General features: G+C 39.0%; 1 protein-coding gene across 1 annotated transcript in view; it reads left to right on the top strand.

Moving 5' to 3' along the window:
• CUBN (cubilin (intrinsic factor-cobalamin receptor)) overlaps positions 1 to 18,461 on the top strand; it is a 148,794-nt gene that overhangs the window by 87,190 nt on the left and 43,143 nt on the right. Inside the window, exons 35-48 of the mRNA XM_010576658.1 lie at positions 790 to 918; positions 1,194 to 1,326; positions 3,410 to 3,615; positions 4,884 to 5,065; positions 6,597 to 6,786; positions 7,849 to 8,046; positions 8,372 to 8,518; positions 9,400 to 9,590; positions 9,873 to 10,056; positions 11,396 to 11,570; positions 12,647 to 12,825; positions 14,540 to 14,749; positions 15,047 to 15,187; positions 16,958 to 17,139. Coding sequence (XP_010574960.1) covers positions 790 to 918; positions 1,194 to 1,326; positions 3,410 to 3,615; positions 4,884 to 5,065; positions 6,597 to 6,786; positions 7,849 to 8,046; positions 8,372 to 8,518; positions 9,400 to 9,590; positions 9,873 to 10,056; positions 11,396 to 11,570; positions 12,647 to 12,825; positions 14,540 to 14,749; positions 15,047 to 15,187; positions 16,958 to 17,139 — 2,447 coding nt within the window. The remainder of the gene's footprint in view (positions 1 to 789; positions 919 to 1,193; positions 1,327 to 3,409; positions 3,616 to 4,883; positions 5,066 to 6,596; positions 6,787 to 7,848; positions 8,047 to 8,371; positions 8,519 to 9,399; positions 9,591 to 9,872; positions 10,057 to 11,395; positions 11,571 to 12,646; positions 12,826 to 14,539; positions 14,750 to 15,046; positions 15,188 to 16,957; positions 17,140 to 18,461) is intronic.

Raw genomic sequence — 18,461 nt, 5'->3', positions numbered from 1 at the left:
TCACCTTCAAGTGGCAGCAGTCTGGAGCAGCAAAATTCAGTGCTTATACTGCCAGGAAGCCATGAGAGAGCCCAGGACACAGGGTGGTCCTGACTCCCCTCACATCCCCAGGGTTGCCTCAAACTCCTTTCCAGGAAATTCAGAATACCTGTGCTTGATTATGCTCTCCCTTACTGTACTTTTGTACATGCTCCCTTGGCAGGAGTGGGGCTGCATGCAATTTAAATGGTTTGTAATGAAGAGCAGAAATCATTTTTTGGTCTCCTACCCTTGGCTTTCACTTGGCAACACGACCAGGATACTAGCTGCTATCTTTCTTTTTGCTGTCAGATGCCTTTCTCCTAAATCATGATTCATATTTCTAATCCCCATTTTACAATCCATTACAGAAGAACCGGTCTGTTATTTGTCACTTGTTTTTTTCATCAGAAACCGAGTGAAATGGAAACTACTGTCAGATATATTTGATGGGATTTTTTTTTTTTCCTAATTAGGCTGCAATTTCTGGATAGAGTGAACACAAAGGAGCTCAGTGACAGAATAGCCAGTGACTAGGGTGCCTGGAGTGCAGGAGGTCCTTCCTCTGTTTAAAAAAATTGCCACCAAAGTTGAGTTCTGTGCTAATGAAATGGAGTATTTCGTTTTTATGTAGATTGAACTGACAACTGCAATTGTAAGCAACAACAATTACTCCTGGTTGCTGTCAGACATTAAGCCCAAATGTTAAATCAGCAGTAGTAATTACATGTTTAACACTCCTTTTTTTCTCTCTGGCTTGTTCTCTTTCAGGCCGTTACTGTGGCACTACTATACCACATCCTATCACTTCTTTTGGTAATGCCTTGGTGGTGAACTTCATCTCCAACAATAACATTGCTGCCAGGGGCTTCCATGCCACCTATGCTGCATCATCATCATGTAAGTCCATCTGGCAGGTGTTGCTACCTTTTGCCTCCAACTTTTAAGAAAAAGAACAGATCCTGTATCTCTTTGTCTCTCTGACATTCCCTCTTTAAAAATCCCCTATTGCCCTTCCTCTTTTTTGGCCAAGGTCTCAGCAAGTATATCAACAAGCTAAAGAACAAGGAGACAAGGAGAAATACTTTCTTCATTAGCAAATGCTCTGGCTCTGTCAAGGTATTTTATTTTTATGTTATCCTTCTCAAGCCTTTGCTGTCTCCTTCTTGTTGCAGCCTGCGGGGGTACTTTCCACATGGACAGAGGAGCTTTCAACAGCCCTGGCTATCCTGAGCCATATCCGCTCAACACCGAATGTGTCTGGACGATTCTCAGCTCCCCTGGCAACCGTCTCCAGCTGTCCTTCATGTAAATGCATTGCCAGGGGTTATTATTCAGCCCTTTAACAGACCTGAAGGAAGGATGCTTTGGGTTTATTAGGAAATGTAATTACCAGATGATAAAGCTAAAACATGTTTTTAGAGTGACTTGGAGAGAGAACACAGCGGTGGTTAGTGGCAATTTGCAATCACTGCTCTCCCATCTTAGTCATTGCTTATATTAAGGCATATATAGTATTATATAAATAGTTGGTTTACTGTTTGAACAACACGGGATGCTGAAGAAGCCAGTTCTCACTCACTTATAAACAAGAAGAGGAAATTTAGCATTGCTCTGCCTTTTCTTTACAAAGGGAATTCCTACTATTTTCTTACTACAAGACTCATTGTAGTATTTATTATGTAGTGGAGTAATATAAATGGTGCAGATACTCCACAGATTGTAGGGTTAGAATTGATATTAAAGTCTTCTAAATTTCTCCAACAATTATAGCAGTGGAGGTAGAACAGGGGCCAGGAGAGTATCTGAAGGAATTTTGTTTTCCCTTCACCAGAGTAACTTTCCTTTGAAGACTTCTGACCGGAAAGTCACGCATGATCCACAGAACAATGTGGAGTCCTTTACCAGGGTCGTTAGGTTGTTCCTTACCCATGATGTGAATTTCTGAGCCTCTCCGTTTCCTGGCATCAAACAGTGGCTGCTGCCAAGAAAGAGAACAGTGACCCTTTGCAAAGCTTATCAAGAATTAGCAGAAGAAAAGTAATTCTGAAACCTGCATTTACAGTTAATCAGGGCAAAAGGAAAATTTGCCCAATAACATGCTGACTGCATAAGGTGCAATTTGTTAGGCACATACTGATTCACTAACTCAATAAAAAGGACATTCTATTCCTCCTTTGCTCACTGAAGCAGAGAAAAAGTACTACAGCCTGAAAACATTTTCCAAAATATTTGCTACAAAATAATGAATAACAACTTTTCAGAACCAAACCAGATATCTAGTGTGAAGCAGAAACTATCAGTGGAACATATATTCAGTTATATAAAGTGACACTGAGTAGATGTAAACTCTTTTTCTTCAGTTACACATAGCTGGAAGGCAAGCTGAAAATACTGGAAAGCATGGAGTAATTGTGTTAGAAAGCAGTATTTATTTTATTTAATTTAATATTAGGGGTTTATAAAGTTTTGTTGGCATGAGACATTAATTTTCTTCAGTTCAGTCTGAACAGAAATCCCTGTCTTGCAGTTTGAGGCTTAGCTTTAAATTACTCTGAAGTATATCCAGATGAGCAGTTGGAACCATTTCACAGCACGTGTACACTGAACACATATGGTTATATTCAGGACTGAAGGGAAGGAGTTGTCAGAAAATCAGAAAGCATAAATATTTGGGGCATTGGTTATAAGAGGCACTCTCTGGAATCTTTACTATATATTTATAGCCTGCTTCTGAAAAGTATAATGGATTGAATCAAAGCACTTCACTTAGAATAACATAATGATTTTTAGAATATATTTAGCATTCATCTTGGTGCAATAATTTAGAATTTATAATTTTATTTCCAAATCCCATTCCTTTTCTAAGGTAAAAATTGGTTTAGAAGTGTTCATAGCAATCCTTATTATTATTTTGTGCACCCAGCTATGTGAAACTCAGAGAAGCAGTAATATTTTCTTATTCTGGAGAAACTTCTAAGGGATTTCTGAGCTCTGAGGTGTTAACTACAAATGAACCTAGGCCTCTGGAAGTTGTTTTCTCACTGGAGAGTGTACTGAAATAAAACATATATGAAGGAATTCCAAACTGATTTGCAAGGCTAGAAGTATTCTCTGCACCCAATAGATGTGCATCCAGTAAATAGTCTGACCTGGGCTTATATTAAAAATTTGTTTTATATAGCAGGGGCTTGCTGTGTTTCATGGTTGTTGTTGTAGAACCAACATGATGATCAGTGACTTCTGGGTTCTAGAGCATTTTGTTGCTGACTTCTTATTAACTGTTACAGTAGAATACCAGCCACAGGGGGATTTGTGACCTGGTGGGGCAAACTCTGAAGTATGTGCCAGTCATGTGCCTGCTAATGCTGTTCTACTGCTGTTGAAACAGAACATTTCAGGTGGAAGATAGTAGCGGATGCTCCAAAGATTACCTGGAGATTCGTGAAGAGAATGATACAGGCACGCTGGCAGGACGATTCTGCGGGAACTCTTTGCCTGCAAATTATACATCTACTGTTGGATATGTCCTGTGGGTCAAATTTGTCTCAGACAGCTCAGGCACTGGTGTTGGCTTCAAGGCCACATTCTCTCACTGTAAGTAAATGTTATTTAGTTCAAAACTATTGTTCTTTCATAACACTTCCAAAATGTGAACATTTGGCCCTGTAAAGTCTATTAGAAAATGCTTGTTGAAGTCAGCAAGTATGTGAATTCACTTAAAAAATGTTTTGTAAAATATCTGCTGAATGTAAAAGGATGCTCTAAAACTTGTCAGAACAGAACTCCTATGTATGTAAGTATAACATAATCAGAAGAATTATACATGACTTTCTATCTTTTTAAATCATCATAACAGACAATATTTTTTCAAATTGATCATATTATCCTTCCAGAAGCAAAAAATTCCATGGATTACAGAAAAAAAAAGTCATCTATTTCGTTGACTGTTTTCTAACAGTTTATCACCTGGTTTTCAGATTCTTCCTTCAGCAGTATTGGGCTGTGAAGATAGGAATAAGAGCTATATAGTAAAAACTTCTATGACAACCCAAGTTTACCAGTAGCCTGTTAGAGTTAAAAATATCTGACCATATGTCTTTGCTACCTGAGAGCAAGCAATGGTATTTAATGCTTACGTTGCCTTTTATTAGGCAATTGATAAATTAAGAAAAAAACATCACTTTCCCAGCTTTCCATTTTGCTTTTTGAGTATGACAGTGTCCATGTTCTGCTTTGGATCTAGATGCCATCAACCAGGGAGCAGAATTAGAAGAAAAGAAAACGATGCCAGTTTATAGATCTAAAATTTCAAGGGACCATTGCAAACATCAGTCTGACTTGCTGCATGAACAGATAGCTGAAGCTAAACATCCCCAGCCATTCTGATATGCAAGCTAAACTTCTACTAATTTTCCTTACTTGAGACTTTTACTACTCATTTTCAAAAGGAATTATCAATAGTTCAGAGCTCAATCAAATCAGAACAATTTTTCACCAGAACACACAAAGGCATTTAAAAAAAAAATATTTTATTATTTAATGCTTCTTGAGAAGAAATGAACATGAAGTAGGCAGAGTCAGGGGGGAATTTAGATGTGCCATCTTCCCACCTTTCCTACATGTAGAGCCACATGGGTAATTTCCCTCAGATAAGGGCACACTGCATCCCACACAAGAAGAAAATAATTAGATGTGCATCCTAGGACTGTTTGAAACACAAGTCTATGCCTCACAGTGCTGTCTAGTCCTAAGTAAATTAAGTCAGATGGGCTGAAATTAAAGCTATATTCCCAGCTGGGCCCCAATGCTTCATTTAATCTATGTGAATTAGAGGCATTAGTTTTGTCTTTCTTGTTTTTCAGTATATGGAAATGACATTGTGGGAAACAGAGGACAAATAGCTTCACCACACTGGCCCAGAAGTTACCCTCACAATTCCAATTATCAGTGGCGAATAAGTGTTAATGCTTCACAAGTTATCCATGGCCATATCCTGCAGATGGATATTGAAAATCATCACAGATGCCGTTATGACAAGCTAAAGGTGATTTCATTGTGAGAAGTTACTTTATTTCAATTAACTTTGATAAAAATGATAAATAGAGAAACCTATAAGAGGAATAGGAAGAATTTCCGAGGATCTGGAGTGGCTTATTGGTTTTGCTATGTCATCTTTCCAATAATTATTAGCTATAGGAAGGGTTACATACTCTCTGGCTCCCTAACAGTATTTCAAATCTGTACGTTTGAAACTTATTAAAAATAAGTCCACAAATTTCAAAATCAAGAATTTCAGGTCAGATACCAGCTAGAACTTTGCTCTGTGCTGGTTCAGTTGAGGACAACAACGATAATAACATCTCAGTGCCTCTAAAAATAAGGTTATTTTAAAATCCTACAAGGAACAATCCTTTACTTGCACTTCCTTTGTTCTCTGGATCAATAACTTGCTGTTGGCAGTAGGAAGGTACCTCCTCCTGTCTGATTGTTTTTTCTGTACTCTCCTGTAATACAGTTTAGCCTTTTTACCAGGCTAAAAAATACAGCACACGTGGTGCTAAGCAAAATGAGGCAACAACTTCTTTCTGAACTTAGCTAAACATAACTACTTAGTTAAATAAGGTAAATCTCTTCTTGTCTTTTTTAGTTTGTTTGGTTTTGGTTTTTAACCAGCTGATTCACTCATTATCCTTTTCTTTCACCTTTGGGAAAAAGAAATTTAATACTATTTCAATGTATTCAGTATATTCAATTTATTATTAATTCACTGATATCTAAATTTGCTATTAATTCCAGAAATGTAACTTTTTCCTTCATCTCATGTCAGATTTTAATGGCATCTTCTTTCTTCTAACTCAGCCTGCCTTTCTTTGTCTGTCCCTCTGAAAGAAAAATGAGTTTCTTAAATCAGCTAGACATTCAGTGGGTGTGAATCAGCCTGACCTTTAACCTGACTCAAGGATCAAATCTTCAATGTAATAATGTTTATTTAATATTTCCTAGCTTTCTCTACTGGACATTTTTTGCTGGGGGGAAGAGGACAAGAACACAAATAGGTTTGAAAGGTGGCAGAAGAGAAGCATCTTTTAACCAGCTGAGAATGTGGCTTATAGATATGTAAAAAGAAAAACATATTATTGCATATTTATCTGATAGAATTTAAAATATATGTGTTCCTCAGGGGGAAAAAAGGAAAAAAAACCCACAACAATGCCCTTTTTTCCTGCAGAGTGTGTTGGTTTTTTCCTCAGCAAGGAACAATTGTACCAGTGGACTTTTTTAATGTGGGAAGCCAGTCCATGTCCCCAAAGAGCAGCCCTGTGATGGGGAATGAGCTGAATTTGATGGCTTCCATACAGATCCTTCTTCTGTAAAAGCTTCACAATTAACAGTATATAATGGAAAGGGAGATTTTTTTTCCGTTTTTGTAAGAGAGGCTTCTCTCTAACTGGGATTTGCTGAAAGATCCCTCACTCATTTAAAGAGGGTAATTTTCTCCTTGGAAACTTGCTGAGTATGGGGCGGATGAAAATCTGCCTGTGTGAGGAATGGCAGCGTTCTCCTTCCCTCTGCAGGTTTACGATGGGCCCACCATTCATTCTCGTCCTATTGCAACGTACTGTGGTGCAGACTCCGCTTCTTTTGCATCCTCTGGCAGTTCAATGACAATCCAGTTCCAGTCAGATTCGTCTGTGACTGGAAAAGGCTTTCTTTTGGAGTGGTATGCAGTGGATGCTTCTGCTGGTACACGCACCATTGCCAGAGGTGGGTTTTCAGTGGGTTGCGTGGTTAAAAGTGATATAGCCAGTGATATACTGAGCTTTACTTAAAAAAATCAAACCAACAACTTCCCCACAAGAGAAAGCCCTAGCTATTAACAGAGAGAAAGCTTTCATTGACATTTTAATTAGGCATTTTAATAGCTTTTTTAAAAAATTTCTAGGGACTCCCAGATATACTGTTTTACAGTGTTTTAAAAATAAGCGTGTTGGTAGAGGGACTTTTTTCTTTACACAGGTATTTCATGAAAACTAAACATTTTATATGCTTTCATGAAAAAGTGTCCCTCTTGAAATACCATTCTTAAATCACTGGCCATTGTGATATAAAATCTTTCACTATAATGCATCTCATGTTCGTAAATAAAGAGAATATGCTCAGTATGATCCTGTACCTCTGACAAATAGCTCCTGGAAAGAGAGGGAATATGCTTCTTGTACCATTGATATCCTCTGAGCAAGTTCAACAAAAGAAAGTTAAGACTAACTAGGATATACTGCAATGTCTTCTTTCTAAATCTGAAGGCAGATTTCCGGGGACAGAGGAAATCCCTGGGTCTCTGCAGGATAGTAGCAGTATGTAAAGGGTTTATTTCTGGGAGAGTACTGAGCCACTAGATATCCCTGCAAGGACTCCATCTTGATCTAAACATATAGCTGAGACATTGAGAGTGGAGAAAGAAAAGAACTTCCGTTTCAAGAGGGTCTAAATTGTTTATGTATTATTGGTTATGTGTGCACCATTCCTTTCTGATATGCAACCTGTGTGAAACTGCGGTAGATGCTTTTAGCTCTTTTGCTAGATATTCCTCATGGTAAAATAGGTCATATCATTGCTGCACCAGGTAGCACAGGAACATCCTTATAGGTCAGGATTTTCAGGTTTTGTACTCTCAGTCCAAACTGAAGAAAAGCATTCCTGTGACTACACACATCATCACTGTGTCCCCATTGTGCTTAATTATAGGACTGTCATCTTAAATTTTACTAGGGAAGTGTTCAGTTTAAAAAGAGGATGCTGTAATTTTTGTCTTCTTGTACATGACAGGTGCATGCGGAGGGACTGTAACAACTGAAGAAACACCTTCATACCTCTTCTCACCAGGCTGGCCCATGAATTACAGAAATTTTGCTGACTGTGTGTGGCTTATCAGAGCGCCTGGATCCACTGTGGAGTTCAATATCCTGGCCTTAGACATAGAATCTCACAGCTCATGCAACTATGACAAACTTATTATCCAAGATGGTGAGGAGCCAATCTTGCCCTACCTCAATAGCATGCAATAGATACCCAAGATCCCAGTACCTGGAATTCTCATGTCCGTTGAGTTTAAGCAATCTAGATAGCAATGGGAACATGCTCTAAATCAGTATTCTTCCTCTATGCTGAGATGTTCTGCTAGACAAAATAAAACTAGCAAAGTCTAGCAAAATATTTTCTGGTTTATAAAAATATTTCTAAATCTGTCAGATCTTGAAAAGCACCTGCCTGAAAGGGTGAGCCACGGCAACCAGCAGGCACATGTGAACTGATTTGCATTTAACATTGACATGTCTTCTTTTGATCTCAGGAGACACTAGTCTTTCTCCAGTGCTGGCTACCCTGTGTGGACGAGAACCTCCTGGACCAATAAGATCAACTGGAGAGGCAATGTTCATCCACTTCACGTCAGATGCAAGCGTCACTGGAGCTGGGTTTAATGCCTCTTATCACAAAAGTAAGGTTTGTTTCTCTTCTCTCCCAGATAAATGTCTGCCTTGCTGCTAACAGTGGGGTAAGGAAAGAAAAGACTCTCGCATTTTTAACAGGTGTCTACAGTCTAGCTAATTAATCGCACAATGATTATTCACCTCATGAATATTCATTAATGAATGTCTGACTCTGCAAAGGTAAAATTTGCTATTTTCCTAACAATATAATACAAGAAAGCATGATTCAACCAGACCAGTCACTTTTCAGAAGTAAGAAAAGTGTATGCCTAAGTTTATAACAGCTCAGCTGAAGGGTGAAAGCATGCCCAACTAAGAGAGGGAAATAAATGATGCAAAGCATAGGCACAAAACAGACAGAGACAGATGCAGAAAGCTGTGTAAGTTCCAGCAGGAATGTCAGCGGTTTCCAGTGGCACTCCTCCCACATGCACCCAGGTATGATAACAGATTCCTGAATGGGTTGAGGCACCAAGGAAGGTGTTATGATAACAATGGACAGCCAGGGGAAGTTTTTCTGACTGGCAACTTGAATAAGTGATGGTGGTTTGGTCCACGGCTAGAAGCAATGTATACTCAGACAGTGTAACAATATGCTCATGCCATGGGAGGTCCTTGGCATAGCTGCCTGCTTACTCGTCTGTTAATTCTGAGAACAGAGTCTCATTGTCAAGACGTTTGGTGTGTGTCATCTTGCAATCTACTAGCTTGTGTTTGGTAGATCATTCATTGTGTGCATTGCTTTATGCCCCTCAACTCTTCATACACTTGCTTCACCATTTGCTTTTAACTATCACACCTTCCTTTTAGAGATAGGGTTTTTCTCTAAATGAATATGTGAATAGTTGATGCTAATATTTTTTTCCTTGCTTCAACTCTTTTTTCTCAGGTTGCGGAGGCTATCTGCACACAGGCAGGGGTGTGATAACATCCCCCAACTACCCTCAGGACTATGCTCCAAATCTGAATTGTTCCTGGCATGTAGTGGTAACCTCTGGATTTATCATTGCTGTCGATTTTGAACAGCCTTTCCAGGTTAAGAGTGAGGATACTTCCTGCAGCCTTGGAGATTATGTAGAGGTGAGGTTATTGGCTAAGTCACCAAATCTTAAAAAGCTATTAAAGCTATTGAATCTTATTGATTTCAGTGTCAGTAAGGTGGCCCAGGTTGTCAGGGGGTGGAAATACCAAAGAGAAATATCACAGAGATTTTTTCTCTCTCTCACTCTTATTTATTGCTGTGTATTAATTAATCACTAGGTTATTGTTTTCCCCCACGGCTGGAAGCATTAAGATGGTGTGTGCTCAAGGTTTACATTCCAGGGCTGTTTGCTTGAGTGACATTAGCAATTTCTCATCTAGCTGAAGAATGGGTTAGATAATGCTGCCCCACCTTTGGTGTCCGGAAGAGGGAATGGACGGTTTTGTGGAAGCAGCCCCATCTCTACCATGTACACCACAGACAATCAGCTGTTTGTTCACTTCATTTCTGACAGCAGGAATGAGGGTCAAGGATTCAAACTGAAATACGAGGCTAAGAGTCTAGGTAAGTCTAGGAAATAAACTTAAATTCTGCCACTCAATGGATATAACTTGGAGTTTGTCCTCTTAAAGGAGGTTTTGTTATAAGTCCCAACCCTGGTAAAATCAGATGTCTGCAAAAACGTCCTGTTTCCTTCTTTAGTGCATGACTTCTCATTGTACTATCAAATTTCTCCTTTTCAAAGACAGACAGCTCCAGGTCATGGAACCTGGAGACATTAAAGTTTAAAAAAAACTTATGGGGAACACTTTAGCAGGGAAGTAGCATCTATAGGTAGGAAGAGGTATTAAAAATTCATACAGGAAATGAAAAAATACCTGGAAACAAGAACATTATTTTGAACATATAGTACTCAGTGCAAGTGCTAAATGATGTCAGGAATGATTTAAGCTAATGTGTCTAGAAAGGTGGTAAGATTTCTCACAAGTTTTACTCTTAGCTGAGAAAATAACATTCCCTGCCAGAGATAACATTTCTTGACAGAATGAAAAAAATGGAGACTCGGTTCCCAAGTGTAAATCAGGGACTTGGCATTTGCAGTTGTTCCACTGTATTAACGCACATGCCACTTGGGGCACCAGGAGACCTCCTGCTAAACAATATAACTAAACACAACTAAGGCAACCTGTCAATCTACTCAAATTTTTAAGTGCTTGTTTTCTGCCTACTTTTCTCCACTGCGACAAAGAATCATTCTTAGCATTACTGTAGGGAATTCATGAAGGGAATGGGTGAAGCTGTACAATAGTATTTCTACCACTTCAATTTATAAAACTTGACTAAACCCCTGTGTTAAACCAGTATTGCTGGAACATAGTGGGGGGTTTTGACAGAAAGGTTCTGGTCAAAATAAAGATATTTTTGTAGGATAAAGGACCTGAACAAATCCTCATGTTTGCTCTGACTGGTATTCTTCACACATTCATTAGTGTCTCAAACAGACATTTTAATTTTTGGAAAGCAGAAGTGGGAAATGATTCACAGAAGCATTGATGGGTCTGACTTGTAGGCTTTCTAGCTCTTGGGAACTGGGGTAGGAACAAGCCAAGCAATATGTTACCTGCTCAGTTTAGAAGCAATCCAAGGAAGAACTAATAGCAATTTAATTCAGGGCCCTGAACATTTGGAAATGGGGAGGGCTGGGTAAGCAGGAGCACAGGAACATAGGATTCTTCTGCATTAAAATGTTTTCCCACAGTAAGCAGTAAAATGCATTTGTTTTTGTTGTAACTATATGACACTGAAAGGAAATTGTCTTGGAATATAGTGATAACTCATATTTTTGATGCCTCACCCATTTCCTTAACCTGTTGGTTTTGATTGGTGATCTTTTCTTTCCCAGCTTGTGGAGGAAATATTTATATCAATGATTTCAACCCCAGTGGATATATTTCTTCCCCCAACTATCCAAGCAATTATCCCCAGCATGCTGACTGTGTCTGGACCATAACTGCTCCTAATGGACATGCAGTAGAGCTGCAATTTGAAGATCAGTTTTACATTGAACCTTCATCAAAGTATACATCCACATTATTTTGCCTGTGTTTCTTCAGAGATTCCATTCTGGTTCCTCTTTCCCTGTTACTTTCTCTAATTCCTCCCAGAGCACACTTACAGATATACAATCAAAAGTGGTTAGGAGATTTTTGAGAGAGATCACTGAAGCTATCAGGCTGCTGGTATACCTTCCTAGGACTTTGCAGTGCATGACAGAAATTAATACAACAGACAGAGAGGAAGCATCCATGGTAGAAAGGTGCTTTCTGTAAAATCTGTGCCCTCTAATCCTTTCATATTCAGATTTTCAGTCATTTTGACTCTCAGGCCCTTTTAAATCCAGTGGGTTACCACTACAACAATTTGTGTCCCTCCTCCATTGCCTGTCTGCTGATTTGCAATAGGTCTACATGTTTTGCACCCCCTGCCTGAGGCATAAAACAAGGCCTAGTTTCCAGCTGATGTAACCTCATTGATTTGGGGCTGAACCACTCTATGGCAAAGGTGAGCCTCACCTGTGAGACCATGTCCAGAAAAAATGGTGCAGGATGGACAACCCCAAAGGTGTCCTTTCTCTCTGGCTTCCCAGAACACTGCACCATTCTGAAGGCAAAGCTGTTATTTAATATATCTTGGGTCCTTCTATGCTGACCTAAGTAAGCCCCCAGATTTGAATTTTTATTCCCTTCATCTGTCTTATGTCTGTTCCTTAATTCAACAGTCATCAATGAGACTTAATAGGGAATATCTGCCAAATCTGAATGCTGCTAGAAAAAATATGTTAAAGATGGTCACAACTACTTTATCAGTGCTGTTCATACTCCTCCTCCCCAGGACTTGCTGACTTGCTTTGCTTCTGTCAGATCTGATCTGATCATAGACTGGATTTGGGATGAATCTTTCTCAATGTCTCTAGCACTTCTTTTGATATAAATATTACATAACTATCATTGATTATGAATGTGTTGATTCTGTTCTTGTCACACTGCATGGAAACTGATCTAATTCACTACAGCTTCATGGCTTTGTGCACATACTGAAGTGATTTTAAACCATTACTGCTATACATTGAACAGAAAATTCTCTCCTTTCCTAGCTGCACTTCCAGTTACCTAGAGCTACGCAACGGCGCCGACTCCACTGCGCCCCTCATTGCCAAGCTGTGTGGAAGTTTGATGCCAGGCTCGCAAAGATCCTCAGGAGCTGTCATGTACCTGAGGTTCAGGTCTGACAGCAGTGCCACATACGTGGGATTCAATGCTAAATACTCCATCGGTAATGCTTGCATTTATCAATTTGTCTGATTTTAGAGAAGATTTTGGTCTCAAGTGTCAGGCTTTTGTAATAGGGCTTAAATCATGCATACGAGGTGGACTGACAGATATGTGCCTCTTTCAACTAGTGTTAAAACTAAGGCATCAGAATCATCATAAGGGTTAACAGCAGCATGTTCCGCACCTAGCAAGAGGTGAAAATTATGGACACAGGAATAGGAAAGTGTTCATAGATCTGCAGCAGTGGAAACAAAGACTGAATAACCTCTTGTCAAAGACAATTATCAAAGGGGCAGTAGAAAAAAAGGTTGATGTGGATAAAGTCATGTAACATGATTTCATTTTCAGCATGCAAAATTAGTGTCACTTTCATGAGCAGGATCCTGAAGGGAAATGCAAAGATCAGCTGAGAGTTGGCAGGAGAAGAACAAATTAGGAGCTTCTCTATGTAAAAGTTAATCAATCTATAATAACAATGCTGCTAAACAGGGGCAGCACAACAATGGACTGAAAAAGGAACGAACAGTAAGAAACATTATTTGTCAGCTGGGAAAAGAAATACATTAAAATTATTTGCTCTCAAGCTGCAAAAACAGGATTAGAAAGCACTAGCAAAGTTTTAAAATTAAATAAAAAAAAAGTCTTTGATCAGATTCAGAAATATACTACTTTTTTGGTTTTGACAGTGTTAATAATCTTCAAAGAATTGCATCTCTTATGTTAGTATCATTCATATAGGAAAGTCTAGGACTGTTAATTTCTCAAAGGCAAAGTAGTGGACTATATTGCTTTACACAGAATTTTGCTGACTGAGTTAGGTCTCAAACACTTAAACCAATATAGCATGCTGTTATATTTAGCAATGGGAAAACCGAAGCAACTTGCAATAAAATATTGTTAGTATATGAAGCCACAATTTATATTTATCCATAACAGATTTACAGTATCTCAGGTGCATGCCAGTCATCCTAGAACAAAGGACTAATCACTCAGAAGAGCAGACAGCATGAACAGAACTGTTATTGCCACAAAAAGATTGTAACTAGCAGACACACAGAATACACTGTAAAATCTAATAAATTCCACTTGGGAATATTATTTGCTGTAAGTCTTAGTATTATGAACTTATGTTTGCAGGTACCATGGAGAAATGAGTTTTCAGAGAGAGAAAATTAAAAATAAATAGCTGTTTCCTGAATTGTGCAATGATCCCTTACCAAGGCATCACAAGGAGTGGATGTGAACAGGAAGGGACTGCAGGAAAAAGGAGTCTGAACCATAGCTGTAGGCCCAAACAAGCAGTCAACTTTTGTCAGTCATCAAAAATTTAGATCCACATTTAATAAACTAAATTTCCATATAATTATCTGAGAAAGCTTTCCAAGATTTTCTGGTAAATATGGCCATGGGTAGAGATTAGATATAGACCTTGAAATCTGTGAGTTTATTCAAATTAATAAAAGATGTGATAGAGAGGAAGGGCTGCTTGCAATGTGAGGGGGTGTGTGGAAAAAAAAAAAAAAGAACACCACAACAAACTAGGACTGGTTGAATTATAAGGAGAATGTGGAAGATCTTTAACTGGAAGGCAATTCCTGTTTTATTATCACAGTTAGAGAACAAGTCAGTTGTGCCTTAGCTTTAAGTCTTGTTTAGGAGAAAGGTCATCTCTGTGAGGTCCTTCAGTCAACCAAGCAATGTTTTTCCTTTTGCAGCTCCCTGTGGCGGGACAGTGATAGGACAAACTGGCATCATTGAAAGCATGGGGTATCCTGAGCTTCATTATCAAGACAACCTGCTGTGTGAATGGTTTCTGCAGGGTCCCAGGGGCCACTATCTGACTATCAGACTGGAAGGCCTGGATATTCAAAATTCTTCCGAGTGCACAAATGACTTTGTGGAGATCCGAGAATACAACGCTTCTGGTCCGAGAATTATTTCAGTGTTTGTCTTACCTTCCCTAGTATTACTATGAAACCTCACCAGAGGTTCCTGAAAGCATTTCCCTTTGGGTATAAAGTGAGCATTTTCAATGTACAGTATTTGCTTCTGTCTGCCTTGCTTGCTGAAGCAAAGGCAAAGAAAACCCTTCTATTTCCCAGCAAGAACTTGATTCTACTAGTTTATTCCTGCCTGTCCGGTTAAATTGGGAAGTGATCTTTCAATATAACTATAAATAATATATTGATATAAAATTGTCTTCCTGTATTTGATTTTTGCAGGAAATTTGTTGGGCAGGTACTGTGGTAATACTCTCCCTGATGCTGTGGACACCTCTGACAGTTTTGCTTATGTCAAGTTTGTCACTGATGGATCAGTCAATGCCGGAGGATTCAGACTGCGCTTTGATTCTAGTACTGAAGGTGGGATTTGTAAGACTGCAAGTTACTTTCAGGGAAGCAACATATACCACAGACTATAATTGCACTAATACAGCATATATTGTAGATCACTTATTCTTGGAGTCGTGTGTATCTGCTCTTAAATTTAAACTCTGGGGGAAGTATGAATAGAGCTCTCTGATCACTACTTAGCCAGTCTGAAACTTTGAGACGCAAGCAGTCTCCCACTGTAATGCTTGTTGCCATCAGTGGTAGGTCTCACACAATGAAGCACACTCTTCCACACCTTTTCTCTCCAGCAATCAGTCCAGGGATGTCCTAACATACCCTCCCCACATCCCTCTTGATGAGGAGGCAGGTAAAGAAGTGCTGTGATTTTCCTTTATGTTATTCTGTCCCTCTGAGGTGAGTGGTATTCTTAAATCTCTATAAACCCAACAGTTTTTAACCAATAGGTTTCAAGCAGAATCCCAGAAATGCAGAGACATTGAGGTTGGAAGGGACCTCTGGAGATGAGGTAGTCCAACCCCCTGCTCAAGCAGGGCCAAGTAGAGGAAGTTGCCCAGGACTGTGGCTAGTCAGGTTTTTACTGTCTCCAGGGATAGAGACTCCAAAACCTCTCTGGAAAACCTATTCCAGTGTTCAACAACCCTCATAGTGAAAAGTGTTTTCATACGTTCAGATGGAATTTCTTGTGTTTCATTTTGTGCCCATTGCCTCTTGTCCTGAGCACAATGACTTCAAATGGCTGCTCTGAGCAGGACTAAGGCCATAGACCTCATGCATTACACTTCTCTTTCACATTCTTTAGTGCCCATGCAATGCTTGTCCTGCCAAAATATGGCTACTTTTTAAGAAATTATTTGTGGTAGTGGTCTTGAAAAATCTCCTGCCAACCCTTCTTAACTCCTTCCAGCTCATTTAAAAGCTCAGCTGAAAGCTTCCTTATTCTTTGTGTTCGCTTCTGCAATAAAATAACAGACGGGGAAACAAACTCCAAAAGAATGTTATTCCACTTCCAGGACCCTGCTATGCAACCATAGAAGAGAAACTGTATTAGTAAAAATTTAATGCAGGTGGATACACAGATTAGACTATTTTGCAGGAGTCTGTGAGGGTGAGGAAAGGGACTAAATCTCCCACTGCACTCCATTAAACTGTATCTCTATATTTTAAAAGGAAACTAACTGTAAGCTGGTAAATTTATACCATTAGTCTCAGAAGAAAAACGCACTCTATACCCAAGACTTTTCGTGTTCTTTCCTCAGAGCACAATTTGATATGCATAACAAAGATAGGAAAACCACAAAATAACTGTACTGAAAAAGTGTTGCTTAAAATCCCTGAAAGTTTTTCTCTACCTCTGTTAACCAGCAGAGAAAAAAGACATCCTTCATCAACACCCACTTTAAGACCCTGCTCGTTCTGTGTAGCTCTGCCCAGTGATCTGAAAGGCAGAAATGTCTCAGTCCTGCCACAGTTAGAGGCTTGTATCACTTGACATCAAAGCCTGTGGGTCACTCAGGCTTCTGAAGCCTGGCATGAGCCCTTCAGAGAAGGGAATATTAATAATTAGACTAAAAGGAGCTGCTATGGTTAATTAATATTCAACTACATTTATGGCTAAGTGATAAAGACTGGCAGGAACTTAGCTGTTTAGATAAACATATGGACAGGATAGGCACATCAAAGCAACCTCTCAGGATCTCTTTTTCTTGCATTATCAATGTTTTTTTGCTATAACTCTATAAGCAATGCTTTAAGAAGTGTCCCAATATTTGCGTATTTCAGAATGCGGTGGGGATTTTACTGCCCCTGTTGGAACATTTACTTCACCCAACTATCCCAACCTATACCCACATAATCGAGTGTGTGAATGGAGGATCACAGTGGAGGAAGGCCGACGTGTGACTCTAACCTTTAATGATATGAAAACTGAAGAACACTGGAGGTGCTCATCAGATTATGTGGCTGTGAGTATTGGGCATGGAGGCAGAAAATGCTCTTCCTAATCCCTTTATGGAGCATTAATGGACATAATAGAGCTGAAATGTCATTTGTAGGTCTACACCTGATTTTAAGACAAAACATAATTTAATCCATGGAAAACAGATAAATGAGAGAAAGTTAGCTCTGTAGAGCGTCTAAACTCATCTGCTTGTTTTAGAGTATGGAAATTTTGGAATTGTGGTCCAGGCAGAGGGGAGGACTTGAAGAAATAATTGGAATTGGCTCTTTATCTATTATGGAAAAAAGCTCTGGGGTTTTTGAAAGCTTTCAATGTCTCTTCTCTGTGGACAGTAAGTCCGTCAGTCACTTCCAGGTCTCTTTTGACTTTGGAGGTTGTTACTGCTGTTGTTACTTACTGATGTCAATTTAAAAAAGAAAAGAAAGAGAGAAAACCAGAGATTGAAACAAACAGCTGCTACTGCGTTGGACCTTGCATATTCTGAAAGAAAGAAAGGGAAACCCCAGGAAATTCTACCTATTTATTGCCCCCATCTCCTAAAAGATAGATTTTGGTTATTTTATCATTGTTATTTTAGATTTTTGGTTATTTAGTGAAAAAAACAAAAAAACCCCAAACCTGGCACACAGAACTGGACCTGGTCAGACGTACAAATGCCTCAAAAATATGATTCCTCTACAAAATTGCAAGAATGGAAGATCTAGTTTAGTTTCCTATTTGTTCAGATTAGCAGTGCAAACACAAGAAGTAGCTTCAGTATCATCAGAAATTAGCCCATGCAAAACTGGGGGGGGGAAGTAGCTCTCCCTTGTGATTTGTAGATGATCTTCCCCTTGTTTTCTTTCACAGATGCTTTAGACAAACCGTGGGGAGCTGGCTTTTTATTGATTAATGAAGTAATGATCTCTTAAAGGAAGCTCTGTCCTGCCAGCTTTTGTGCCTTCAGCACTTTAATGTATTCCAAATCTCAGTGGGAAGCTTCACTTCTGCCTCGCTTGCACTGCTGAGATAGTAGTAGAAAGAAGGAAATTAACTCCTAGGCTAAAGGCTGTATGAAAGAAACTGCAAAATACATCTGGTTCATCAGAAAGTGAAATGTTTGAACTAATCAAAAATACCCACCAGCACCAAATATTTTGGAGGAGATTTTTGATAAAGCTGATGTTGGCTTTAGCAAGACTACAAAGATGATTGTTTGAAACGGAATGAATATGATCAGCAGCTGACATTATGAAGTGATTGAAGATATAAATATTGAGCTAAAATACAGTATTTTTCCAAATAAAACTGTTTCAATTTCTTTTAAAAAAAAAGAAAGAAAGAAAG

This window comes from Haliaeetus leucocephalus, unplaced genomic scaffold, assembly GCF_000737465.1.
Source record: "Haliaeetus leucocephalus isolate CR32 unplaced genomic scaffold, Haliaeetus_leucocephalus-4.0 Scaffold0, whole genome shotgun sequence".
Classification (NCBI taxonomy): domain Eukaryota; kingdom Metazoa; phylum Chordata; class Aves; order Accipitriformes; family Accipitridae; genus Haliaeetus; species Haliaeetus leucocephalus.
This window is presented reverse-complemented; position numbering and strand designations above follow the sequence as displayed.